The sequence below is a fragment of the Cherax quadricarinatus genome, chromosome 52, assembly GCF_038502225.1.
Source record: "Cherax quadricarinatus isolate ZL_2023a chromosome 52, ASM3850222v1, whole genome shotgun sequence".
Classification (NCBI taxonomy): Eukaryota; Metazoa; Arthropoda; class Malacostraca; order Decapoda; family Parastacidae; genus Cherax; species Cherax quadricarinatus.
In genome coordinates, this window is record NC_091343.1 from 11,864,138 (window position 1) to 11,889,863 (window position 25,726).

The window sequence follows — 25,726 nt, forward strand, 5'->3', positions numbered from 1 at the left end:
CCAGCACCATAACATTCTCCCGTCATTCAACTATCACTCCCCAGCACCATAACATTCTCCCGTCATTCAACTATCACTCCCCAGTACCATAACATTCTCCCATCATTCAACTATCACTCCCCCAGTACCATAACATTCTCCCATCATTCAACTATCACTTCCCCCAGCACCATAACATTCTCCCGTCATTCAACTATCACTCCCCAGCACCATAACATTCTCCCGTCATTCAACTATCACTCCCCAGCACCACAACATTCTCCCGTCATTCAACTATCACTCCCGCAGCACCACAACATTCTCCCATCATTCAACTATCACTCCCCAGCACCACAACATTCTCCCATCATTCAACTATCACTCCCCCAATCACCATAACATTCTCCCATCATTCAACTATCACTTCCGGAAGCAACTACACTTTCTGCCTAAACTAAACTATAAAGTCTTGCTATATGGTGACCACGTTGGACGTAATATACAGCTGCCGCTGAAGAACTTCCAGAAGAAAACAATGAAAACAAAACATCTCTTAACATCAGTTTATGTTGCGAGTTTTAGCGAGTGGAATCAAACAATCTGAATTGTGTGTAAGAAATGTATAAAATACCGACAATATGAAAGTTAAGACACATGTGCAACATCTGGATATCTTTATTGTAGACGTTTCGCCAATCTGAATTGTCTTGGAATATAATTGTTTCAATGTGTTTTTCCTGTAGACTGGAAGATATAGTCACAATAACAATCTCCTTGACTATATAATTAATTTTTGTTAGTACTGTCATTATATATTTAAATTACTCTCTTTCGACTCATCTTCGCATAGTTGGTACAAATATTCGCTGTATGACCCTAGTGGGTTTAGCGCTTAGTTATGATCGAAATAATAAAAGAAAATGTTAATATATGTTAGTTGAGACAACGATCGTTGCTGTTATGTTTGTTGATAAGAGAGAATTTTATGTGTAAATATTTTTTGTATGTTTCCTTGTTAGCCGTGTTGTTAGGCAACGTTACTTTCTTGTTGAATATATCATGTTATCTGGTTATATTGTGTCTTTGTGTCAGTTATAAATATATTATCATACCAAAGTGATCTATTGTTTTACTTAAAGAACAAACTTACATGACAGACATTGATTTTTAGTTGCATTCAATTTGTGTAAGAACATCATGATGTGAAAAACAGCAAGACACATATTATATATATATATATATATATATATATATATATATATATATATATATATATATATATATATATATATATATATATATATATATATATATATATATATATATATATATATATATATATATATATATATATAAATATAGGGAGGTACCACTTCTAGAACTGTCGTAGGGACCCTCATCCTCAGAGAAAAGAATAAACTTGCTTCAGGGAAAACTTAAGGTTCTCCCTGAAGTTGTTTGAGAATTTTCTCCTACCACTTCCTATATTTCAAGTATGTTTTATTTAAAGACAAAATACATTGGCCAAACATTCACAAAAATACAACAGAAAGTAAAACAACATAGGTAACTCAGAGCTACATCTCGAATACTTCGTCCAGCTCCCCTGCGGTGGGCCGCGTGCCCAGAATGTTGCAGGCATTTCCTCTCTGGATCGCAACACTGAGTCTCTGAAAGAGGAAGCTGGTCGCCCTGTGGTCCTTGGTTTCTATCATGAGCTTTTCACCTAGCTCTTTGAGGAACTTTAGAGCACACTTGCCCCATGCTCCAAGCATCTCCGACCCTATTGGAATGAAGTTATAGCAAGGGGAAGGTCTTCATATTTTCGGATCTTCTGGGTCTCCCTGTGGCTGGCAGCTCCACCCCCTTCCACTACAGAGTATGGCAAGTAGGTGTCTGCCAATGTGGCAGCACAGGTGTAGTCCCATGCAATCTGCTTTCCATCCTTCCAGGGTAGCATAGTGGCTCCATCAGGACGCTTTTGACTTCCATCAAACCTCTGTACTTGGGGTTCCCGTTGAGCTGGGCAACGGGCTGTGGCGAGGCTTCTCTTTATTATATCATTGACCTCCTCATGTCTGGCATACTTCCCTTCTGCTGTGTGACACACGAGACCACGAAGTCCGAATTGATCAGCTGTCGCCCTGCCGCAAATACACCTATGTTCGGTGAGGATGGGGGCGGCTAGGCGAAGAGCAACACCAATCCGAATGGCCTGTGGGTCGAGACGGGTGCCCAGGGAGGAATTGGGAACAGCTAACAGGAAATCTCCTGAGTGTGGTGCCTTCACTGCCAGGAGACGAGCTTTGTTCTTTCCTGGAGCATTGGAGAGCATTGTGTTGGCGATTTTTTCCATGATCGGTTTGTCCCAGTGGGACTGTTTGTGCTGTTTGGGAGGAGCTGGTCTACTTGAGGAGTCTGTAAGGGTGTCCCACCGAATCGCTGCTTCAGTAAACCTGGGATCTTGAGCTCCTACCACATCTCTCAAGCGTTCGGGCACTATCTTCTTGACTAATGCACTGGAAGCCAAACACGAAGACAGAAAAGCAGGTAAAGCAACATGCGTTGCTTTACGCACCCTTATACCTCCCAGTCGCACTGGGAGGGTTGCCTGATCCCATTGCTCATCCTCTAGTGACAGGTTCAGTGCCTTCTTAAAAGTTGATCTCAGGTGTGCGTCATATTCATCGAGTGTTGGGTTGTCAAAAGAGGGTGCACACCTCAAGAAGTAAGTGAGTCTTGGCATAGTAAGACACCTTGTGAGGAGATACAGAGCATCATGGGCATCAAGATTGCTTATTCTCTCCTCCATTCTCATCAGGTCATTCAATTTGTCCCTGAGGACAGTATCGATGGCCTGATGACCCAGCGGTGTCCCAAGAGGGTACTGTTGGACGGAGTTGTATTTGAGACTTCTGGGAGGATTCTTCACACAGCATTGATTATTTCCTGGTTTGCTGTGATGATTTCACACTTGGAGGGATTGAGGATGAGTCCCAAGTCTTCTCCCTGTGTTTCCACCAGTTGTAGGTCCCCCACCAGGGACTCTTCAGTACCTGCCAGAGTGCCGTCATCCAGGTACCAGATATTGAGCTCACTGCGAAGGCTGGAAGTTAGTTCTCTTATTGCCAAGCAGAAAATAAGTGGAGCGAGTGGGTCACCCTGCTGAACACCCTCTGATGATTGAATTTCATGTTCTCCAAACAAAAGAATTGAGAGTTTGCTGTAGCCAGCTGAAATGAAGGGAAAGAGACTGGGGAACCGAACCCGAACAGCTGGCAAAATAGCATCTCTCTTCACCATATTAAAGACATTTCTAAAATCAAGTTTGACTATGGCCTTGTCTTCTGGTAGGTCCCTGATGTAGGCCCTTGCCGCATGAGCTGCAGCTTCACTGCCTCGAGAGACCCCAAAGTCCAGTTGGTGTGGCTGGAGTAAAGTGGCAGCTTCTAGGCGAATGTTTCTCACTGCTGCTTTAGCAACGAGACGGCGAAGAGTGTTTCCAACTGCAATGGGTCTGATTCCCCCATCCCTCTTCTTCAAAGCACATAGTGAGGCTCCAAAAAAGAAAGGTTTAATTTCTTCTGGGATTCGCCCAGCCAGGCAATTGTTGACGAAAGTTGTTAACTCGGTGAGAAGAATTGATGCAGATACACCGAGTACTGGATTTACCATCTCTTTGAGGTGCTGAGGTCGAATTCCAGTGTAACCTCCTGCAGATCCTGCTGGAAATGACACGATCGCCTTATAGACTTCCGATTCTGGCAAAATTAATTGTTCAGTGATGGGGTCTTCCTCAGGGTTGTCGTTGATGGCTATGGTGTCCCTGGTTGGATGCTTGTCTCTTAGTGCTTGGGCCGTGGTCTCATCCTTGGGGGCTATTGTGTCGTCACTTGTAATTATTCTTATTGCTCCCACTGTATTACCTTCTTCGATTTTTTTTTGCTAACCTGTGCGCAAATTTTCTCGTTTTCAGTAGGACTTTTCTTGGGTCTACCTCTTTGATTCCTGCGATGATGGGACAGAGGGACACAATTATCCGTTCTTGGGTAGTTGCGCACTGCCTTGATAACTGACGTGGTTAGCAGTTTGCCTCGTCTTTCAGGAACTGCAAGACAGACATTGCCGAACAAGAGTAGGTTGCGCCATGCTTGGATGGTGCCTCGGGCTTCTAAGTTGGTGGAACCTCCATTCACCCGCTTAAGAAGGTCTGTGAATTTCCCTGCTGCATATGGGCGAGCCGCTTTAGGGATGTGGGATAGTGTACTGCTAGCAGTGGATTTGAATGCCAACAGAAGGTTATCGCAAGTGACGAGGTTGCCATTGGAATTGTCATCTGCCTGTGGAGGCTGTGGGCTGCTCTCTGCTGGGGGCATATGTGATCCTGCACACCCATTGTGTGCACGAATGCGGCCATCATTGTTGCGTGCTCGAAACTCTCCACACACCTGACATGTGCCTCTTCTTTCATTGTTGGGTGCATTGTTTCCCTGGCTTTGTGGCTGGCTGGCTTCATCATCTACCATACCTCAAACTGTGTGGTAAGCCCAAGCTGAAGGGAAAATGGCGCATGGCACATACCGCATGTGGTTCATGGTGGTGGTGGAGGGGAGGAGAGGGATCTCCCGTCCTTGTACTCACCTATTTGTACTCACCTATTTGTGGTTGCAGGGGTCGAGTCATAGCTCCTGGCCCCGCCTCTTCACTGATTGCTACTAGGTCCTCTCTCTCCCTGCTCCATGAGCTTTATCATACCTCGCCTTAAAACTATGTATGGTTCCCGCCTCCACTACTTCACTTTCTAGACTATTCCACGACTTGACTACTCTATGACTGAAGAAATACTTCCTAACATCCCTTTGATTCATCTGAGTCTTCAACTTCCAATTGTGACCTCTTGTGTATGTGTCCCATCTCTGGAACATCCTGTCTTTGTCCACCGTGTCTATTCTGCGCAGTATTTTATATGTCGTTAACATGTCTCCCCTGACCCTCCTGGCCTCCAGTGTCGTCAGGCCGATTTCCCTCAACCTTTCTTCGTACGACAATCCCCGTAGCTCTGGGACTAGTCTTGTTGCAAACCTTTGCACTTTCTCTAATTTCTTGACGTGCTTGACTAGGTGTGGATTCCAAACTGGTGCTGCATACTCCAGTATGGGCCTGACGTAAATGGTATACAGTGTCTTGAACGACTCCTTATTGAGGTATCGGAACGCTATCCGTAGGTTTGCCAGGCGCCCGTATGCTGCAGCAGTTATCTGATTTATGTGCGCCTCAGGAGATATGCTCGGTGTTATACTCACCCCCAGATCTTTTTCCTTTAGTGAGGTTTGCAGTCTTTGGCCATCTAAACTATATTGTGTCTGCGGTCTTCTTTGCCCTTCCCCAAACTTCATGACTTTGCATTTGGCAGGGTTAAACTCAAGGAGCCAGTTTCTGGACCAGGCTTGTAGCCTGTCCAGGTCTCTTTGTAGTCCTGCCTGATCCTCATCCGATTTGATTCTTCTCATTAACTTCACATCATCTGCAAACAAGGACACTTCTGAGTCTATCCCTTCCGTTATGTCGTTCACATATACCAAGAACAGCACAGGTCCTAGGACTGACCCCTGTGGAACCCCGCTTGTCACAAGCGCCCACTCTGACACCTCGTCACGTACCATGACTCGTTGTTGCCTCCCTGTCAGGTATTCTCTGATCCATTGCAGTGCCTTTCCTGTTATGTGTGCCTGATCTTCTAGCTTTTTCAGTAACCTCTTGTGAGGAACTGTGTCGAAGGCCTTTTTGCAGTCCAAAAAAATGCAGTCGATCCATCCCTCTCTCTCTTGTCTTACTTCTGTCACCTTGTCATAAAACTCTAGTAGGTTTGTGACACAGGATTTTCCTTCCCTGAAACCATGCTGGTTGTCAATTATACACTTGTTTCTTTCCATGTGCTCCACCACTCTCCTCCTGATGATCTTCTCCATGACCTTGCATACTATACACGTTAGTGATACAGGTCTGTAGTTTAGTGCCTCATGTCTGTCTCCCTTTTTAAAAATTGGGACTACATTTGCCATCTTCCATACCTCAGGGAGTTGCCCAGTTTCAAATGATGTGTTGAAGATCTTTGTTAATGGCACACACAATATCTCTGCTCCCTCTTTAAGGACCCACGGAGAGATGTTGTCTGGTCCCACCGCCTTTGAGGTGTCAAGTTCGCATAGCAGCTTCTTCACTTCCTCCTTGGTTATATGTACCTCATCCAGCACTTGCTGGTGTGGTGGGCGGTGGAAGAAAGGGAGGAGTGGAAGATGTGTGATGAGGCAGAGTAGGGCACTCATTCCCTCCCAGGACAAGTCACTATACACCACAATGCTCTGTGCACATGTTACTATACACCACTATGCTCTGTGCACAGCCCCCACTATCAACGACACACCGCTATACACTTCACATGCTATGCGCATACCATGCACATACTATGCACTGTGCACTATTGACTATATACACTATACACACGGTGAACAAACACTCCATTGTTGTAACACGAGCACACGGTGTATGCCCGCCTGTGTGGGGAAGGGGGGGGACAGTTTTACCCCTCAACCTCCGCCTCCTCCTCCTCCTCCATGAGGCCTCCCCTCACGGACCTCTCCTACCCACAGGTGACCGTTATGTTCCCTCACTGAATTCACATACACAGAACTTTTCTTGATTCTGACGGAAGAGACGATATATATATATATATATATATATATATATATATATATATATATATATATATATATATATATATATATATATATATATATATATATATATATATATATATATATATATATATAAAGAGGGGCCACAGATATATTAGATCACTTTCTAGTTGTAGCTACACTGACAGCAAAAGGTAGATGGGATAATACAAGGAGAATAGAAGCATCAGGGAAGAGAGAGGTGAAGGTTTATAAACTAAAAGAGGAGGCAGTTAGGGTAAGATATAAACAGCTATTGGAGGATAGATGGGCTAATGAGAGCATAGGCAATGGGGTCGAAGAGGTATGGGGTAGGTTTAAAAATGTAGTGTTAGAGTGTTCAGCAGAAGTTTGTGGTTACAGGAAAGTGGGTGCGGGAGGGAAGAGGAGCGATTGGTGGAATGAAGAACATAAGAACATAAGAACGAAGGAACACTGCAGAAGGCCTACTGGCCCATGCGAGGCAGGTCCAAGTCTCCTACCGGCTTAAGCCAATGCACCCAACCTAGTCAGGTCAGGTCACATTGACTTAAGGGAGGAACACGGCAACCGACCTGGTAGCACAAGCTATCAGGTCTAACTCACACCCACCCACATCCACTCATGTATTTATCCAACCTATTTTTAAAGCTACACAACGTTCTGGCCTCTATAACTGTACTTGGGAGTTTGTTCCACTCATCCACAACTCTATTACCAAACCAGTACTTTCCTATATCCTTCCTGAATCTGAATTTTTCCAACTTAAAACCATTGCTGCGAGTCCTGTCTAGGCTAGATATTTTCAGCACACTATTTACATCCCCTTTATTTATTCCTGTCTTCCATTTATACACCTCAATCATATCCCCCCTAATTCTACGTCTTTCTAGAGAGTGCAGATTCAGGGCCCTTAGTCTATCCTCATAGGGAAGGTTTCTGATACATGGGATCAACTTTGTCATCCTCCTTTGTACATTTTCCAGAGAATTTATATCCATTCTGTAATAAGGTGACCAAAACTGTGCAGCATAATCTAAATGAGGCCTAACCAAGGATGTATAGAGTTGAAGAACAACCTGAGGACTCCTATTATTTATGCTTCTTGATATGAAGCCAAGGATTCTATTAGCTTTATTGCGAACACTTATGCACTGTTGTCTTGGTTTCAGATCACTGCTAACCAGAACTCCTAAATCTTTTTCGCAATCCGTAATATTAAGATCTACATTATTTAGTTTATATGTGGCACGGTTATTGTCCTGTCCAACATTTAGAACTTTGCATTTGTCTATATTAAACTGCATCTGCCACCTCTCCGACCACTGCATCAGTCTATTCAAATCTTCCTGGAGTGCTCGAATGTCCTCGTCAGAATGAATTCGACGGCCTATTTTGGTGTCATCGGCAAACTTGCCGATGTCGCTCTTTATGCCCTCATCTATGTCGTTTATGTAGATTGTGAACAGCAGGGGGCCCAACACTGACCCCTGTGGAACACCGCTCGTGACACTTCCCCACTCTGATTTCTCCCCATTTATGCAAACTCTCTGCTGCCTATTTGTCAACCATGCCTCTATCCAGGAAAAAATTTCTCCTCCTATTCCATGTGCTTTAATTTTCCTCAATAGTCTCTGATGTGGGACCCTGTCAAAAGCCTTACTGAAGTCCATATACACAATATCATATTCATTACCATGATCTACCTCCTCAAATACCTTAGTGAAAAAAGTTAATAAATTCGTAAGGCAGGAACGCCCCTTTGTAAAACCATGCTGAGATTCGTTGATTAATTTATGCTTTTCAAGGTGGCTACGAACTGCCTCGGCAATTATTGATTCCATAAATTTTCCCACTATGGAGGTTAGGCTTATTGGTCTATAGTTCGAAGCTAAGGACCTGTCACCTGTTTTGAAAATAGGTATCACATTTGCCATTTTCCACTTATCTGGCACCATGCCAGTTTGTAGTGATATGTTGAAAAGATTAGCCAAAGGTGTGCTAAGCACCTCTTTACATTCCTTTAGAACCCTTGCATACAGTTCATCAGGGCCTGGGGATTTGTTAGGTTTTAATTTATCTATTTGCCTAAGGACCATGTCACTTGTGACCCTAATAGTGCACAGTTTATTATCGTCCTGTTCTACATAATTTATCATTACTGGAATATCGCTGGTATCCTCATGTGTAAAAACTGAGAGGAAGTATGTGTTAAAAATTCTACACATTTCCTTATCACTGTCAGTGAGCTGACCCGAGGAACTTTTGAGTGGGCCTATCTTGTCCCTGATCTTACTTCTGTATACCTGAAAGAATCCTTTTGGGTTAGTCTTCGATTCTCTTGCAACTTTAACCTCATAATCTCTTTTTGCTTTTCTAATTCCCTTTTTTATTTCTCTCTTTAACTGAATATATCGATTTCTCAATTGCCCCTCTCCTCTTTTGATTTGCCTATATATGCCTCTCTTTTGACCAATCAGATATTTTAATCTATTGTTCATCCATTTAGGATCATTTTTGTTTGATCTGATTTCCCTATTTGGAACATAATTTGACTGAGCAGCTAGAACTATGCCCTGGAAAGCATCATATCGGCAACCATCACCACCTACCTGACCTTTAGTCAGGTCATTCCAGTTCAGCCCACCTAAGTAATTTTTCAGTCCTATGAAATCAGCCAAGCGAAAGTCAGGGACGGAGACTTGATTGAATGATGATGTAAAGAGAGTAGTAAGGGAGAAAAAGTTAGCGTATGAGAAGTTTTTACAAAGTAGAAGTGATGTAAGGAGGGAAGAGTATATGGAGAAAAAGAGAGAGGTTAAGAGAGTGGTGAAGCAATGTAAAAAGAGAGCAAATGAGAGAGTGGGTGAGATGTTATCAACAAATTTTGTTGAAAACGCAGGAGGGAGAGATACATGATTATATACACCTGGAAAATCCTAGAGGGACTAGTACCGAACTTGCACACGAAAATCACTCACTACGAAGGCAGAAGACTTGGCAGACGATGCGCCATCCCCCCAATGAAAAGCAGGGGTGTCACTAGCACGTTAAGAGACCATACAATAAGTGTCAGGGGCCCGAGACTGTTCAACTGCCTCCCAGCACACATAAGGGGGATTACCAACAGACCCCTGGCAGTCTTCAAGCTGGCACTGGACAAGCACCTAAAGTCAGTTCCTGATCAGCCGGGCTGTGGCTCGTACGTTGGTTTGCGTGCAGCCAGCAGCAACAGCCTGGTTGATCAGGAGCTGATCCACCAGGAGGCCTGGTCACAGACCGGGCCGCGGGGGCGTTGACCCCCGAAACTCTCTCCAGGTAAACTCCAGGTAAAATAAGAAAATGTTTTGGAGTGAGATTACCAAGTTAAGAAAGCCTAGAGAACAAATGGATTTGTCAGTTAAAAATAGGAGAGGAGAGTTATTAAATGGAGAGTTAGAGGTATTAGGAAGATGGAGGGAATATTTTGAGGAATTGTTAAATGTTGATGAAGATAGGGAAGCTGTGATTTCGTGTATAGGACAAGGAGGAATAACATCTTGTAGGAGTGAGGAAGAGCCAGTTGTGAGTGTGGGAGAAATTCGTGAGGCAGTAGGTAAAATGAAAGGGGGTAAGGCAGCCGGGATTGATGGGATAAAGATAGAAATGTTAAAAGCAGGTGGGGATATAGTTTTGGAGTGGTTGGTGCAATTATTTAATAAATGTATGGAAGAGGGTAAGGTACCTAGGGATTGGCAGAGAGCATGCATAGTTCCTTTGTATAAAGGCAAAGGGGATAAAAGAGAGTGCAAAAATTATAGGGGGATAAGTCTGCTGAGTATACCTGGTAAAGTGTATGGTAGAGTTATTATTGAAAGAATTAAGAGTAAGACGGAGAATAGGATAGCAGATGAACAAGGAGGCTTTAGGAAAGGTAGGGGGTGTGTGGACCAGGTGTTTACAGTGAAACATATAAGTGAACAGTATTTAGATAAGGCTAAAGAGGTCTTTGTGGCATTTATGGATTTGGAAAAGGCGTATGACAGGGTGGATAGGGGGGCAATGTGGCAGATGCTGCAAGTGCATAGTGTAGGAGGTAGGTTACTGAAAGCAGTGAAGAGTTTTTACGAGGATAGTGAGGCTCAAGTTAGAGTATGTAGGAAAGAGAGAAATAATTTCCCAGTAAAAGTAGGCCTTAGACAAGGATGTGTGATGTCACCGTGGTAGTTTAATATATTTATAGATGGGGTTGTAAGAGAAGTAAATGCGAGGGTCTTGGCAAGAGGCGTGGAGTTAAAAGATAAAGAATCACACACAAAGTGGGAGCTGTCACAGCTGCTCTTTGCTGATGACACTGTGCTCTTGGGAGATTCTGAAGAGAAGTTGCAGAGATTGGTGGACGAATTTGGTAGGGTGTGCAAAAGAAGAAAATTAAAGGTGAATACAGGAAAGAGTAAGGTTATGAGGATAACAAAAAGATTAGGTGATGAAAGATTGAATATCAGATTGGAGGGAGAGAGTATGGAGGAGGTGAATGTATTCAGATATTTGGGAGTGGACGTGTCAGCGGATGGGTCTATGAAAGATGAGGTGAATCATAGAATTGATGAGGGGAAAAGAGTGAGTGGTGCACTTAGGAGTCTGTGGAGACAAAGAACTTTGTCCTTGGAGGCAAAGAGGGGAATGTATGAGAGTATAGTTTTACCAACGCTCTTATATGGGTATGAAGCATGGGTGACGAATGTTGCAGCTAGGAGAAGGCTGGAGACAGTGGTGATGTCATGTCTGAGGGCAATGTGTGGTGTGAAAATAATGCAGAGAATTCGTAGTTTGAAAGTTAGGAGGAGGTGCGGGATTACCAAAACTGTTGACCAGAGGGCTGAGGAAGGGTTGTTGAGGTGGTTCGGACATGTAGAGAGAATGGAGCGAAACAGAATGACTTCAAGAGTGTATCAGTCTGTAGAGGAAGGAAGGCGGGGTAGGGGTCGGCCTAGGAAAGGTTGGAGAGAGGGAGTAAAGGAGGTTTTGTGTGCGAGGGGCTTGGACTTCCAGCAGGCATGCGTGAGCGTGTTTGATAGGAGTGAATGGAGACAAATGGTTTTTAATACTTGACGTGCTGTTGGAGTGTGAGCAAAGTAACATTTATGAAGGGGTTCAGGGAAACCGGCAGGCCGGACATGGGTCCTGGAGATGGGAAGTACAGTGCCTGCACTCTGAAGGAGGGGTGTTAATGTTGCAGTTTAAAAACTGTAGTGTAAAGCACCCTTCTGGCAAGACAGTGATGGAGTGAATGATGGTGAAAGTTTTTCTTTTTCGGGCCACCCTGCCTTGGTGGGAATCTGCCAGTGTGATAATAAAAAAATAATATATAAATATATATATATATATATATATATATATATATATATATATATATATATATATATTTATATATATATATGTATATATATATATATATATATATATATATATATATCTATATATATATATATATATATATAGATATATATATATATATATATATGTATATATATATATGATGAATGTTGCAGCGAGGAGAAGGCTGGAGGCAGTGGAGATGTCATGTCTGAGGGCAATGTGTGGTGTGAATATAATGCAGAGAATTCGTAGTTTGGAAGTTAGGAGGAGGTGCGGGATTACCAAAACTGTTGTCCGGAGGGCTGAGGAAGGGTTGTTGAGGTGGTTCGGACATGTAGAGAGAATGGAGCGAGACAGAATGACTTCAAGAGTGTATCAGTCTGTAGTGGAAGGAAGGAGGGGGAGGGATCGGCCTAGGAAAGGTTGGAGAGAGGGAGTAAAGGAGGTTTTGTGTGCGAGGGGCTTGGACTTCCAGCAGGCATGCGTGAGCGTGTTTGATAGGAGTGAATGGAGACAAATGGTTTTTAATACTTGACGTGCTGTTGGAGTGTGAGCGAAGTAACATTTATGAAGGGGGTTCAGGGAAACCGGCAGGCCGGACTTGAGTCCTGAAGATGGGAAGTACAGTGCCTGCACTCTGAAGGAGGGGTGTTAATGTTGCAGTTTAAAAACTGTAGTGTAAAGCACCCTTCTGTCAAGACAGTGATGGAGTGAATGATGGTGAAAGTTTTTCTTTTTCGGGCCACCCTGCCTTGGTGGGAATCGGAAAGTGTGATAATAAATATAAAATAAAAATATATATATATATTATATATATATATATATATATATATATATATATATATATATATATATATATAATATATATATATAATATATATATATAATATATATATATAATATATATATATAAAATATAGGGTGGTACCACCTCTAGAAATGTCGTAGGGACCCTCATCCTCAGAGAAAAGAATAAACTTGCTTCAGGGAAAACTCAAGGTTCTCCCTGAAGCTGTTTGAGAATTTTCTCCTACCACTTCCTATATTTCAGGTATGTTTTATTTAAAGACAAAATACATTGGCCAAACATTCACAAAAATACATCAGAAAGTAAAACAACATAGGTAACTCAGAGCTACATCTCGAATACTTCGTCCAGCTCCCCTGCGGTGGGCCGCGTGCCCAGAATGCTGCAGGCATTTCCTCTCTGGATCGCAACACTGAGTCTCTGAAAGAGGAAGCTGGTCGCCCTGTGGTCCTTGGTTTCTATGATGAGCTTTTCACCCAGCTCTTTGAGGAACTTTCGAGCACACTTGCCCCATGCTCCAAGGGTCTCCGACCCTATTGGAATGAAGTTATATCAAGGGGGAAGGTCTTCATATTTTCGGATCTTCTGGGTCTCCCTGTGCCAGTGCCATCACTGAATGGGAGACTCATGCTGCTCCATCACCAAACCCTAGTGCAGCACTGGCCTACAAACAGTCAAGCCGGGATGGCCCCATCCCTGAAAAGGCACTTACCAACATGTTCAGGGCTGTAACATCAGACAGGGAGACTGCTCGTATCCAAGCTGTGAGCACACATCACTCCGGGGACTTCCTCCAAACAGTTCCCATTTCAGCAACGGGAGTTTAATAATACATTGGACAAATAATAAACCTTATTTCTTGGGTAGAATATTTTGTTAGTGGGATGTCGTGAGGACCTGTCTAGTTGGACCAGCGGACCTACTGCAGTGTTCCTCTTTTCTTATGAGTCCGGTATTGTCGCGCGTCAGGTGTTTCTTTGTTGTGGGGGTTGACTGTGAGGTGTGGTCTAAGCCCTTTAATTGCCTTCCTTTGATGTATTACTTTCATAGTTCCTTGACAATGTGAGTAGTCACGAAAGCGCTTGGAATTTCACTACTCTTTCACAGTGGTTGTTTTGCATATTTTAAAATCACCTGTTTACTGTGATCTTATTGCATATATATATATATATATATATATATATATATATATATATATATATATATATATATATATATATATATATATATATATATATATATATATATATATATATATATATATACACATATACATACATACATGGAGTTGTAAGAGAAGTGGATCCTGGTATGTTGAGAAGAGTTGTGAAATTAAAAGATAACGAATATGAAACAATGTGGGAGTTATAACAGGTGTTTACTTTTTGTCTGTGGCACTGTGGCACTGTGGCACTGTGCTTCTGAGAGATTCTGGAAAGAAGCTGCGAAGATTGATGGAGGAATTTAGGACAGTATGGAAAAGAATGAAATTAAAAGCGAACATAGGAAAGAGAAAAGTAATGATAGTAACAAAAAATCTAGACAATAAAATATTGGATATTACATTAGAGGGAGGAAGAGTAGAAGTAAATGAGTTCAGATATTTAGGAGTGGACGTGTTGGCCGACGTATCTGTGAATAATGAGGTGAAATATAGGACTGACGAAGGAAAAAACATGGGTCGTACACTGAGGCATCAGTGGAGGCAAAGAATTTTATCCATGGAGACAAAAAAGGGGAATGAACCCTAGTATAGTGGTGCCAACATTATTATGTGGTTGTGAAGCATCGGTTGTGGCCAGGAACATCTCCATTCAAAGCAGGTGAAATCGCAGATCTAGAGAGTGTACAGAGATCCTTTACTGCACGTATAAGTTCTGTCAAGCACTTTAACTACTGGGAACGCTTGGAAGCACTTGACTTGTACTCGTTGGAACGCAGGAGGGAGAGATATATCATAATCTACACTTGGAAAATCCTGGAAGGAATGGTCCCAAATCTGCACACAGAAATCACTCCCTACGAAAGTAAAAGACGGGCAGGCGATGCAAAATGCCCCCAATAAAAAGTAGGGGCGCCATTGGTACACTAAGAGAAAACACCATAAGTGTCTGGGGCCCAAAACTGTTCAACAGCCTCCCATCAAGCATTAGGGGAATTGCCAATAAACCCCTGGCTGCCTTCAAGAGAGAGCTAGACAGATACCTAAAGTCAGTGCCTGATGACCCGGGCTGTGGCTCGTACGTTGGACTGCGTGCGGCCAGCAGTAACAGCCTAGTTGATCAGGCCCTGATCCATCGGGAGGCCTGGTCATGGACCGGGCCGCGGGGGCGTTGATCCCCGGAATAACCTCCAGGTAACCTCCAGGATGAGGCTGAAGTCGGTAAAGATGGCGTCCAAATTAGAAATAGATGGTGGCTTATTAAAAAATATTAATCAGAGGACATTCTTCAATTGCTCTGAATCCAACGATTCCAACATTTTTTAACAATTTCACTAAAATCCCAGATTTGCTCCTAAACAGCCTAGCCTTTTATAAAGGCTTCCATCTTTCCTAAGACTGTATCAGTGTTAATAATCTGAAGCCGATAATTGAGGCATTCTTTACTTATTACACGGACATTATTATCGCTATTTATTTAATAAAACTGGTATATTGAACCTTGCTTGCTGAAAATTTAAAACCAATCAGATCAGGCATTTTTATGACCATGATGACAGCTTAAAGAGAGAGAGAGAGAGAGAGAGAGAGAGAGAGAGAGAGAGAGAGAGAGAGAGAGAGAGAGAGAGAAATTTCCTGCCGTAGGTGCTACTACTGCTGTTGCTGCTGTTATTACTGTGATAGGCGTCGCTTCTATTGTTTCTTCTATACTGTTGCTACTGCCTTTGCTATTACTACTGTTGCTACAGCTTTTACTGCTACAGCTTCTGTTAGTGTTGTTGCTACTGCTGCTGCTGCTGCTACTGCTACTGCTGCTGCTGCTATTACTGTATTTGTTGATGAACTTCTGCTGCTGTTGCTACTGCTGCTATTGTTGCTGTGTATGCTGTTGTTGCTGTTCTTCCTGCTGCTGCTATTATTGTTGTTGTTGGTTTTGTAGCTGCAACTGTTGCTGTTCCTGCTTCTGCTACTGTTACTGCTATTGTTTTTGTTGCCGCTTATTCTGTTGTTGCTGTTGTGATGCTGTTGTTGTTGTTCTTGCTGCTACTTGGTGATGTTGCTGCAGTTGCTAGTGTTACCTTTGTTGGTGCTATTTCTTCTGCTGTTTCTGATATTGCTGTTATGACTGCTGCTTTTGTTGCTACTGCCGCTGTTACTGTTGTTGCTGGTGCTGTTAACACAGTTGTTGCTGCTGCAGTTGTTGTTGCTGCTGCAGTTGTTGTTGCTGCTGCAGTTGTTGTTGCTGCTGCAGTTGTTGTTGCTGCTGCAGTTGTTGTTGCTGCTGCAGTTGTTGCTATTGCTACAGTTGCTGTTGCTGTTACGTGTACAACTGCCGGCCACACACTGCTTCACCCGGGCGAGAACAAAAACTGGGTCTGGCGAGAGTGGCAAGTGAGAACCGAGCAGTTAAAAAGAAGCCACCAGCTGACCCGAGCCACAGTCGCCCGGTGAACGGCCCTTCAGTATGTGTTCGTCTGCAGGTAAGTAACAGCTCTCCGTCCCTCACACGGGTTTAGCGCTTCTTTTTTTTAACACGATAATAATCCGTAGTTAACAGCTCAGGAGAAAGTGTCTGGTGGTGTTTTATTAGTCAGGAAACAATAGTGTCTCCTAGTTTTAATTCCCTGCATATTTTGAGATTTATATATATATATATATATATATATATATATATATATATATATATATATATATATATATATATACATATATAGTAATAATTTTCATAACAGCCTTTGGATAAGATGTTATATTTAATATAAAACACAATGGTTCAGCCTTAATTAAGTTACAAACTAAGTCACTCTGGAGGCTCCAGTGAAGTAATATACTCCCTTACAGCGAGGTCTTACATGTGGTCAGTCCTGCTGGTGGCAGCCTCCCTGGCGGCTTTCGTTCAGACCGTTGGCGGAGGCAAATATGGTGGCTTCGGTGGCGGCGGTTTCGGTGGCGGCGGCTTCGGTGGCGGCGGCTTCGGTGGCGGCGGCTTCGGTGGCGGCGGCTTCGGTGGCGGCAGCTTCGGTGGCGGCGGCTACGGTGGCGGCGGCTACGGTGGCGGTGGGTTGGGAACGAAGCTTGTGCCACCCAAGAAACTTGGGCCGCCACCGAAACCAAAGAAGTGTCTCCCAATCACCAAGATCGTCACTGAGGGGAAGCTGGTGGACGTCTTGGTGAGTTGTGGCTCCTAACTGCTTAGTTTATGTTCTTCACTAATAGCCTCCACTTCACACAAATAACCTGTACATATGAAAATGAACGTATGGCGACGTTTTGGTCCGACTTGAACCATTAATTAGTTAATGGCCCAAGTCGGACCGAAACGTCGCCATAAGTTTCAGTCTCCTATGTGCGGGTTATTTGTGTTGTTCCAGTCACGGTGTTGTGCCTTTCTACTCTTTATAACCCCCACTTTAAAGAGGACGCTATAAATAGCTTTTTGTAACTTTCTACAACACATCTTAGTTTATTTTTGCTGGCAGTTTGCAACAATATTCAGATATTTACTTATTCCTTCTGTAAAATGACTTGAACATCATGAACCTCAATGGTACGTGCACCGAGCCTTGTGGTACTCCGCTTGTGATCCAACCCCCTACCATTTTATTTTTGTTCTGCCGTTTTCATAAATCACAAAGTCCAGATAGTTTGCCCTTTATTTGTCTGGCCTTTAGAAATTTCCAAATTAATATTTTGTTAAGGGATTTTTTTTATTTAAATACAATCAATGGAACCTCTCTCCCTCCTGAGCTACTTCGGGTTTCTGTCATCACTTAAGGGAAAAGTTCTTTATCGTGGCTGTCATAAATTTACGATTATCTGAGCCACAGGGGCTCGATACGGCGTGTGTTGTCAGTGGCCCTATAAACCCCAACAACAACATCTGAGCTACAGTTCTGAGGTGGGAAACATTAAACGACATTTCGGACCGTCTTAGGCCATTATCGAGTCACTACTTAATTATGGTTCAAAACGGACCGAAATGTCGTCTAAGGTTAGACATGTAACAGCTGTGTTTCACCCAACAAACAATTCTTTATCAGTTAGTTATTTCGTAAGCTTTCAGCCAATATTTTTAGTAATATCTTTCTCTTATATTTAACCAGCAACAACTGTCAGTGAGACGATCTGTCTTCTGTATCTCCATTTTCTCTATCTCCATCTTCTATTCTCTCTCTTCTTTTCTCTATCTTTTCATTTACCATTCTCCTTCAGGTTTACTCTTTAAGGAAAGTTAAGATAATCCGGAGTGGGTAATTAAGCTCCTCAGTGCATTCTTTTATTACCCAAGGTGATGTACTCTCTGGCCCTGGTGCTTTATTCTTTGTGAATATAAAAGAATAATATCAAATCAGTGCCTTCATTGCCACACGGTGCCACAATAAGCTAATTAATGTCTTACACTGATACAGAGCTTCAAATAATACCTCACTACGTATGTATATTCACTTCTCTTCTTCACTTTTCCGTGTCTGCAGGTTCCTATCTACAAGACTGATGTGAAGCTGATTGTGGTTCCCACCACCGTCTACGATACTATCTACGACACCCAATACAATGTCATCACCAAGCTTCTCTACACAACTCTCTACGACAACTACATAGAGTACGACTCCTCGGTAAGCGGTGGTGGTGGTGCTAGTCTTTGGCAAGCAGTGTGGTGCTAATCTATGAGTGGTGGTAGTAGTTTATGGTAGATAGCAGTGGTGCTAGTCTGTGAAATATTGGTGGTGCTTATTATAATGATGGTGTTGTGGTTCTGGTGATGAAGTTGTTGGTGACGCTGTTGATACTGCTTGAGATAAAATGCACTTTGACAAGAGGGACACATTCGGTGGGTGTCCTTAGAGAAGTGACATCGATGATCGAACTCGCAAACGGTGGCCTGAGGGACGAGCATCCGTCCAAGAGAGGTGAGATCGATGGTAGAACTCGTTGACAGTCGAACTCTCAGACGGTCGCCCGCCTCTTACCTTTTTTTTTCAGATCATATTTTTTTTCGTTTTCTGGTTTAACGACCGACTTTCACTGTTCTCTCTTTTTTTCAAGCATAATAACTGCTGCCCCTGTTTATCTTATGACTTGACAATGGTTGTTTCCTTTTATTTTGTATATTCGAAACCTAGTGGGGTCGGTAGCGGATTCCCAACAATGGGGTCGCCAAATTTATCCTACGTAATCCCCTCAAGGGAGGTTTCTTGACAATAGTGAGGGGGCTCTTGATTGAAAGAATCTTACCTGTCCTTCCCTTCCTTAGCTCAGGTCTAATTGCCTCCCATTTCCCAGATGTTGTATGACCCCTACGGGTTTACTGCTCCTCCTCTCTATAAAAATTATTGTCATTTTTTGTTTTTAATTATTTTTTATATCAGATAAGTTTCTTCAGATTTTTTTTTAAGTTTAATCACTACTGTATTGTGGATCTTTTATGTGTATTTTTGCGGGTGTCTACATTTTCTGTCTATCTTACTGCATCAGTGTCTTGCCGAAGCTGTATTTCGTTTCTGTGATACAGGTTTCTCAGTGTCTGTATCCTGATGTGTCAGAACATATGTATACGTTTTGCTAGGATAGTGTACATGTCTCAGTGTTTGTATTCAGTTCTCTCGTTGCGTCTGTGTATTGTGCTGTAACGGTGTACTTGTCTCACAGAATTTTTGTATCCACTTATGTACGTTAAACACCGTGTCACAACAGTTGGTTTCACCTTCACCTCCCAACAGAGCACTTCACCAACAGAGAACTTCACCAACAGAGCACTTTACCAACAGATCACTTCACCCCTCAAACTCTCCTTAAAAAGTGTTTTAAATATAAGGGGAATTTAAAGGGGAAAATTATGTACAAATCAGCGAGGGAATGCATTTATTCATTATGCTAATAATGAGAGTACTTCCGTGTCCTGTCATCACGGATTCAGAATAGAATTTTTATAGTTGAGGTAACAGTGTTAGGTGTTGAACAGGTGCGGTAACTAGTCAGTATGTTAAAAGTGGTATCGATGATAACTAAGGCTTGCCAGAGCTTACCATGTTCTTTTTACTTTCCAGGTGGCAGTTGGGACACGTTACGTTAGTGTGACGGACGTTCAACCGGTGCCAGCTGTGACCACCGTCACCAACATCAAGCTGCAGGTGGTGCCCTCAGTGGTCACCAACATCAAGGGGGTGACGGTAGGCTCAGCCAAGGTACTTACCGACACCGCCTACTTCACCAAGACCATCACCAAGCAGTCTGTCTACACTGCCACTCAGAAAGTGCCCTTCCCCATCATCACCACGCAGTACAAAGTCGTCACGGAGACGAAGATTGTTGCTGACACAGTCACCGTAACAGCTCCCTTAAAGAAGGCACCTCCAGTGATCTCCACCATCGAAAACACTGAAGTGCATTATAACCCAGTTATTCTCACTACCACTTTATTCACCACCATCTACGCCACAGTGGTGAAGCAGCAGCCTGTACCATTTACCGTGGTGACGTCTGTTTGCAGTGGCGGCGAAGTCCCGGCAGTAGCAAGTGATGTCAGTCCCTTGGCAGTAAGAAGCAACCTCGATGTAGGGGCAGCAGGAATAGGTGGGGAAATCGGAGGAGCAGGAATTGGTATAGGAACTGGAGAAGTAGGAATTGGAGGAATAGGAATTGGTGCGGGAATCGGAGCAGGAACTGGATTGGGAGTTGGTGGAACTGACATCAAAGAAATCCCTCTATTTTCTTCTCAAGGAGCCGTTTCCGGTAATAGTTATGCGTCATACGATAATTAAAAACAAATATTGAAAAAAAATGTCTCCAAGTTAACTTGAGAAGTCAGGCTGCAAGAGTATGGAATATGTCTTGCTATTAGCGAACGGAGGATCAGGCCTCAACCGCTCAATGCACTGAATGACCCACAAGGTGCCTTAATAAAACAACCAGTGCTACTGTGTTCCCATAATGGAGAATGTTCTGCAGCAGCCATAACGTACTGTGATTTTATAGAAGTAAGACAAAGCACTCACGACGTGTACTCAGGTTATTTGTACCAGATTATGACGTGTGAACAAACATTTAAGGTATTTCATTATCGATGTTTCGGTCCTGGTAGCTTGTTGACACGTAATATGAGTTAACACCAAACATAAGCTCATTTATACACTGTATAGGCAAGGGTATATGTGAGGTAAGCTGAGATTACCTTATGAAGTTCAATGAAGAGAAATTTCATCTACTCAGATATGGAAAACTTGAGGAAATTAAAACTTTATCATGGTATACAACAAATTCTAACCACACAGTAGAGCTAAAAACTAATGTGAAGGACCTGGGAGTGATAATGTCAGAGGATCTCATTTTCAAAGACCACAACATCTGCTAAAAAAAAATGATAGGATAGATAATGAGAACTTTCAAAACTAGGGACGCCAAGCCCATGATGATTCTCTTCAGATCGCTTGTCCTCTCTGGGTTGGAATACTGCTGTATACTAGCTGACCCTTTCAAGGTAGGCAAAATTTCTGACCTGAAGAATGTACAGATGACTTTCACGGCACACAAGTACGATAAAACACCTAAATTACTGGGAACGGTTGAGGTCCTTTGATTTATATTCCCTGGAATGCAGGCGAGAAAGATACATGATAATATACACTTGGAAAATCCTAGAGGGATTAGTACCAAACTTGCACACGAAAATCACTCCCTATGAAAGCAAAAGACTGGGCAGGAGATGCAGCATTCCCCAGTGAAAAGCAGGGGCGACACTGAGAGACAACACAACAAGTTTCAGGGGCCCAAGACTGTTCAACTGCCTCCCAACATACATAAAGGGGATTACCAATAGACCTTGGGCTGTCTTCAAGAAGGCGCTGACACCGTCGGTTTATGTGCGGCCAGCATTAACAACCAGGTTGATCAGACCCTGATCCACAACGAGGCCTAGTCTCAGACCGGGCCTCAGGGGCGTTGATCCCCAAAACTCTCTCCAGGTATACTCCAGGTGGTCATGTTCGTGAAGCATGCGTGTCAACATGGCAGATGTGTTATAACCATCAGGGATGCTTCAGAACACCGGGGTCTCCATAAATCCAACTCTCTGATAATCACTTTGGCTTCGTTCCATTTCATTAAATGCCTCTCACAGTATCTATACATCATGTATCCCTTACTTTGCTCATCTCTGCTGCACGCATAATTATATACTTTTATCTTAATCGACCTATGCCAGTCTCCTTCACGTACTTATATTGTCTCCACGGAACAATGTAAACACCAGCAGTGAAGTCGTCATGCACAGTCACTAAGAAACATCTCATGAAATGGAATGAAGCTCATCTGGTCATCAAGAGCCTGATTTAAGGAGACGCCAGTGTTCAGAAGCATTCCTGATACTGGTAACTAATATGGAAGTGCAGAAAGCAGGACTCTAACATAATCGGCCAGAAATTTCTTGACCACGTTTCGCCCTGCTTACCTTGGGACACAGCCATCAGGTGACCTCACTACAGTCGGCTCACCTGACCCTCACTATACATCAGCTTAACTCACACGTACCTTTACCCATATAAACTTATGTTTCTCATTCTTTATGTATATTTGGAACGCACCGAAGCGTATGTATAAAATATGCCTTAAATCTTTGCTCTCATGACTCTCCACAACTTACCAGTCACCAGTGTACCAGGTTACTTGTACACTGAACTTGTACACCAAGGTTACTTGCACACTGGACTAGTACACCAAGATTTCTTGTACGCTGGACTTGTACATCAAGTTAAGTGTACAAATGACTTTTACACCAAATGACTTGTGCAAAGTCACGTATAATAAGCGTATTTTTAGTAAGCTTAAGGTTTGATAGTCCCGTAAATATTGTCTGTTGTTACATTATATTGTTATGTTGATAAATTTTTGTCAAATTTAATTTGATTTATTAACAACAATGAAAGCCTATAAGGATAAAGGATATTTAGAGAAATATTACAAAAAGTCTTTGAGTAAAGTACGGAAAGATTATTTCAGAATTATTGAAACTATTGAGGAAAATATTAAACGATATACCAAAAATATTATATAGGTTTTGAAAATTGAATAACGATATTAAAATGAGGATTAACATAACTGGACAATGAATATTTAAAATAAAAGGAAGTAGGTTTCTCTTTAATTAAATATAGACAGTGAAGGAATTAGAAAGATTATATTATGAAGCGACAACGAATATACGGAGAGAGTAGAGACACATGGTGAGAGAGAGAGAGAGAGAGAGAGAGAGAGAGAGAGAGAGAGAGAATAAACGAACGGAATCAGTGAGACTAATACTGTTTGGTGGGATTATTTTAGTATTATAAGCATGAGGAAGTCCTAAGCCCGTAGGGGTCACACAGCATCTGGAGAATACACAAATTCTAAATATGGTAAAGCAGGCAGCTGGCCAACACTGTGTGCTGGAGGTAACAGCGTCTGAAACCAACGTTAATATCTTTCAGGACAGGTGATAGCTGTCACCCGAGCTTGAGCTTGTCTTCCCACTCACCTCCAGCTGTATACCGTATACAGTGTATACGGTATACAGCTGGAGGTGAATAGCTCTTAGCAAGATTATATACACCTGGGGATGCATGTCTCTCCTTTTATATACGCTGAGAGTTTGCTTTAATTCATGTTTTAGAGATTAAAGTTTTCTGGACTGGTGACGTATAGATGACATGCAGCTTTAATAACTCTCGTGTGGTAGACAGGTTTGAAATCTCATAAACCAACCAAACCATCTCTTAGAGAATATACACTGATAAATGTTAATGCATATAGGCAAACTGTGATTTCATGCATTGGGCAGGGAGGTATAACATCTTGTAAGAATGAGGAGCAGCCAGTTGTGAGTGTGGGGAAGATGCACGAGGCAGTGGGTAGAATGAAAGGGGATAAAGCAGCTGAGATTGATGGGATAAAGATAGAAATGTTAACAGCAGGAAGGGTTGGTGCTTTTATTTAATAAATGTATGGAAGAGTGGAAGATGCCTAGGAATTGGCAAGAGTATGCCTAGTTCCTTTGTATAAAGGTAAAGAGGACAAAAGAGAGTGCAGAAATTATAGGGGAATAAGCCTGTTGAGTATACCTGATAAATCAAGTTAATAAAATTACTCACAGTGTCCAGAATATCTTGCTGCCAATTTTGGCAGGGCTGGGGGGAAGAGAGCACAACTTTGTAGTACCCACAGTCAGTGGCCAGGCTTCAAACACCTTTTATTGTACAGCAATAAAGGAATGGAACAGACTGCCTGCACCTGTCAAAGCCAGTCATAGCATGAACCAGTTCAAGAAGAGAGCCAAAAGGTGCCTAATGAGTGTAGCGACGCATGGTGACCTGATGACTGCCATATTGGGATGAGGACGGGTAGACGATGAGATCATATGACTCCTGTGTTGCTGGGTAGGTGATGCTTTTCCTGGTTGTTTATCATGTATGCTAATGTTTTAGAAATTTTGTGGTTTCCAGTGTTACGTTCTATTGTGTCGGTGACGGCGATTAGCGAGGCTTCTAGACACCGTCGGCGTGTAAGGTCTTGTTCGGTGAGAACGAATTGCGCCTCATCCCAGTTCATCAAATGCCCCGTGGAGTCTGTGGAGTACACAGGAGTACCTTAAGTCTTCTCTGTTATTGGCATTTCGATGCTCGTTCAGGCGGACCGCAAGATCTCTGCCTGTTTCTCCAATATATTTCTTGGGACAATCCACAGGGAATGATGTAGTGTTTGCTTACGTATTTTTCTAAACAAACTTGTCGGTATTTTCTACCAAGGTTTATACCAGAGTTATGTTTAATCCCTATTTTAGGGATTAAAGTATTCTCGACGGGTCTTGAATCCAATTAATCAACCAACCTTCACCTACTCTCTCTCCCACCTGATGACTGTCAGTACCTGAAGAATTAAACACATAAATTAAGACCCCAGTGGAAATAAGTCACTTTGACTTTTTGGGGCTATCCTAGGTTCTCTACATATATGCTGCTATGTATAATAATCTATGTAACTGTATTTGTGTATACCTAAATAAACTTACTTAACAACTAGGTATCTTTATTTTGTAGACGTTTCGCCAACCAGTGGTTTTATCAGTACAATACATGGTCAAAAGCAGAAGCTGCAGATATAATCAGTCCCTCTGCCTGGGAGCAGGTGTTCAGTACCTGCTCCTATGGGCATCTCTACAACTGTTGCCTCGATTCACCTAACAGTGAATAGGCACCTGGGTGTTAGTCTAGTGTTGTGGGTGGTTTCCTTGGAGGTTATGCATCTTAGGCAGAACTTGCCTTTGACACGGGATGAGCTAGTACATCAGCTCTAGACCTGTAAAGTCAGGTTGGTAGGTAAGACACAGAGGCAACAGTTAGGCAACTTTATTCCGGAACGTTTCGCCTACACAGTAGGCTTCTTCAGTCGAGTACAGAAAGTAGACAGGAACAGTAGAGATATAAAGACGATGTAATCAGTCCATCACCCTTGATTTGAGGTTGTCAGTCCCTCAGCCATTTTAATATTCACTTGTAAATTCAAACGGTGCAAGATAAAAGAATTTTATATAATACAAACTTCAACACTTACATTTTAGTTATGTTGGAGAACTCAAGAGTACAACAGAAAGTTCTTCGTCTGTTTGTTTTTGTGTTCCAGTAAAGTTGCGTCAGTCAACACAAAATAAACTTAACAATTTCCTCGCATGAGTGAGTA

At 42.6% G+C, this 25,726-nt stretch overlaps 1 protein-coding gene across 1 annotated transcript; it reads left to right on the forward strand.

Moving 5' to 3' along the window:
- The first annotated feature begins 16,405 nt into the window (after positions 1–16,405).
- On the forward strand, positions 16,406–24,731 carry LOC128696792 (uncharacterized). The gene is made up of 4 exons (XM_070096051.1): positions 16,406–16,500; positions 16,862–17,190; positions 18,496–18,636; positions 20,068–24,731. Exons 1-4 carry the CDS (start codon positions 16,485–16,487, stop codon positions 20,779–20,781), a joined length of 1,200 nt encoding a protein of 399 aa, XP_069952152.1. The 5' UTR covers positions 16,406–16,484; the 3' UTR covers positions 20,782–24,731.
- Positions 24,732–25,726: the final 995 nt, after the last annotated feature.

What these genes read in the sequence shown, in the direction of transcription:
- LOC128696792 (XM_070096051.1), top strand. An exon ending in GGAAGCTGGTGGACGTCTTG is followed by an intron (nt 17,191 to 18,495) that starts GTGAGTTGTGGC and finishes CCGTGTCTGCAG; the next exon opens with GTTCCTATCTACAAGACTGA. An exon ending in ACATAGAGTACGACTCCTCG is followed by an intron (nt 18,637 to 20,067) that starts GTAAGCGGTGGT and finishes TTTACTTTCCAG; the next exon opens with GTGGCAGTTGGGACACGTTA.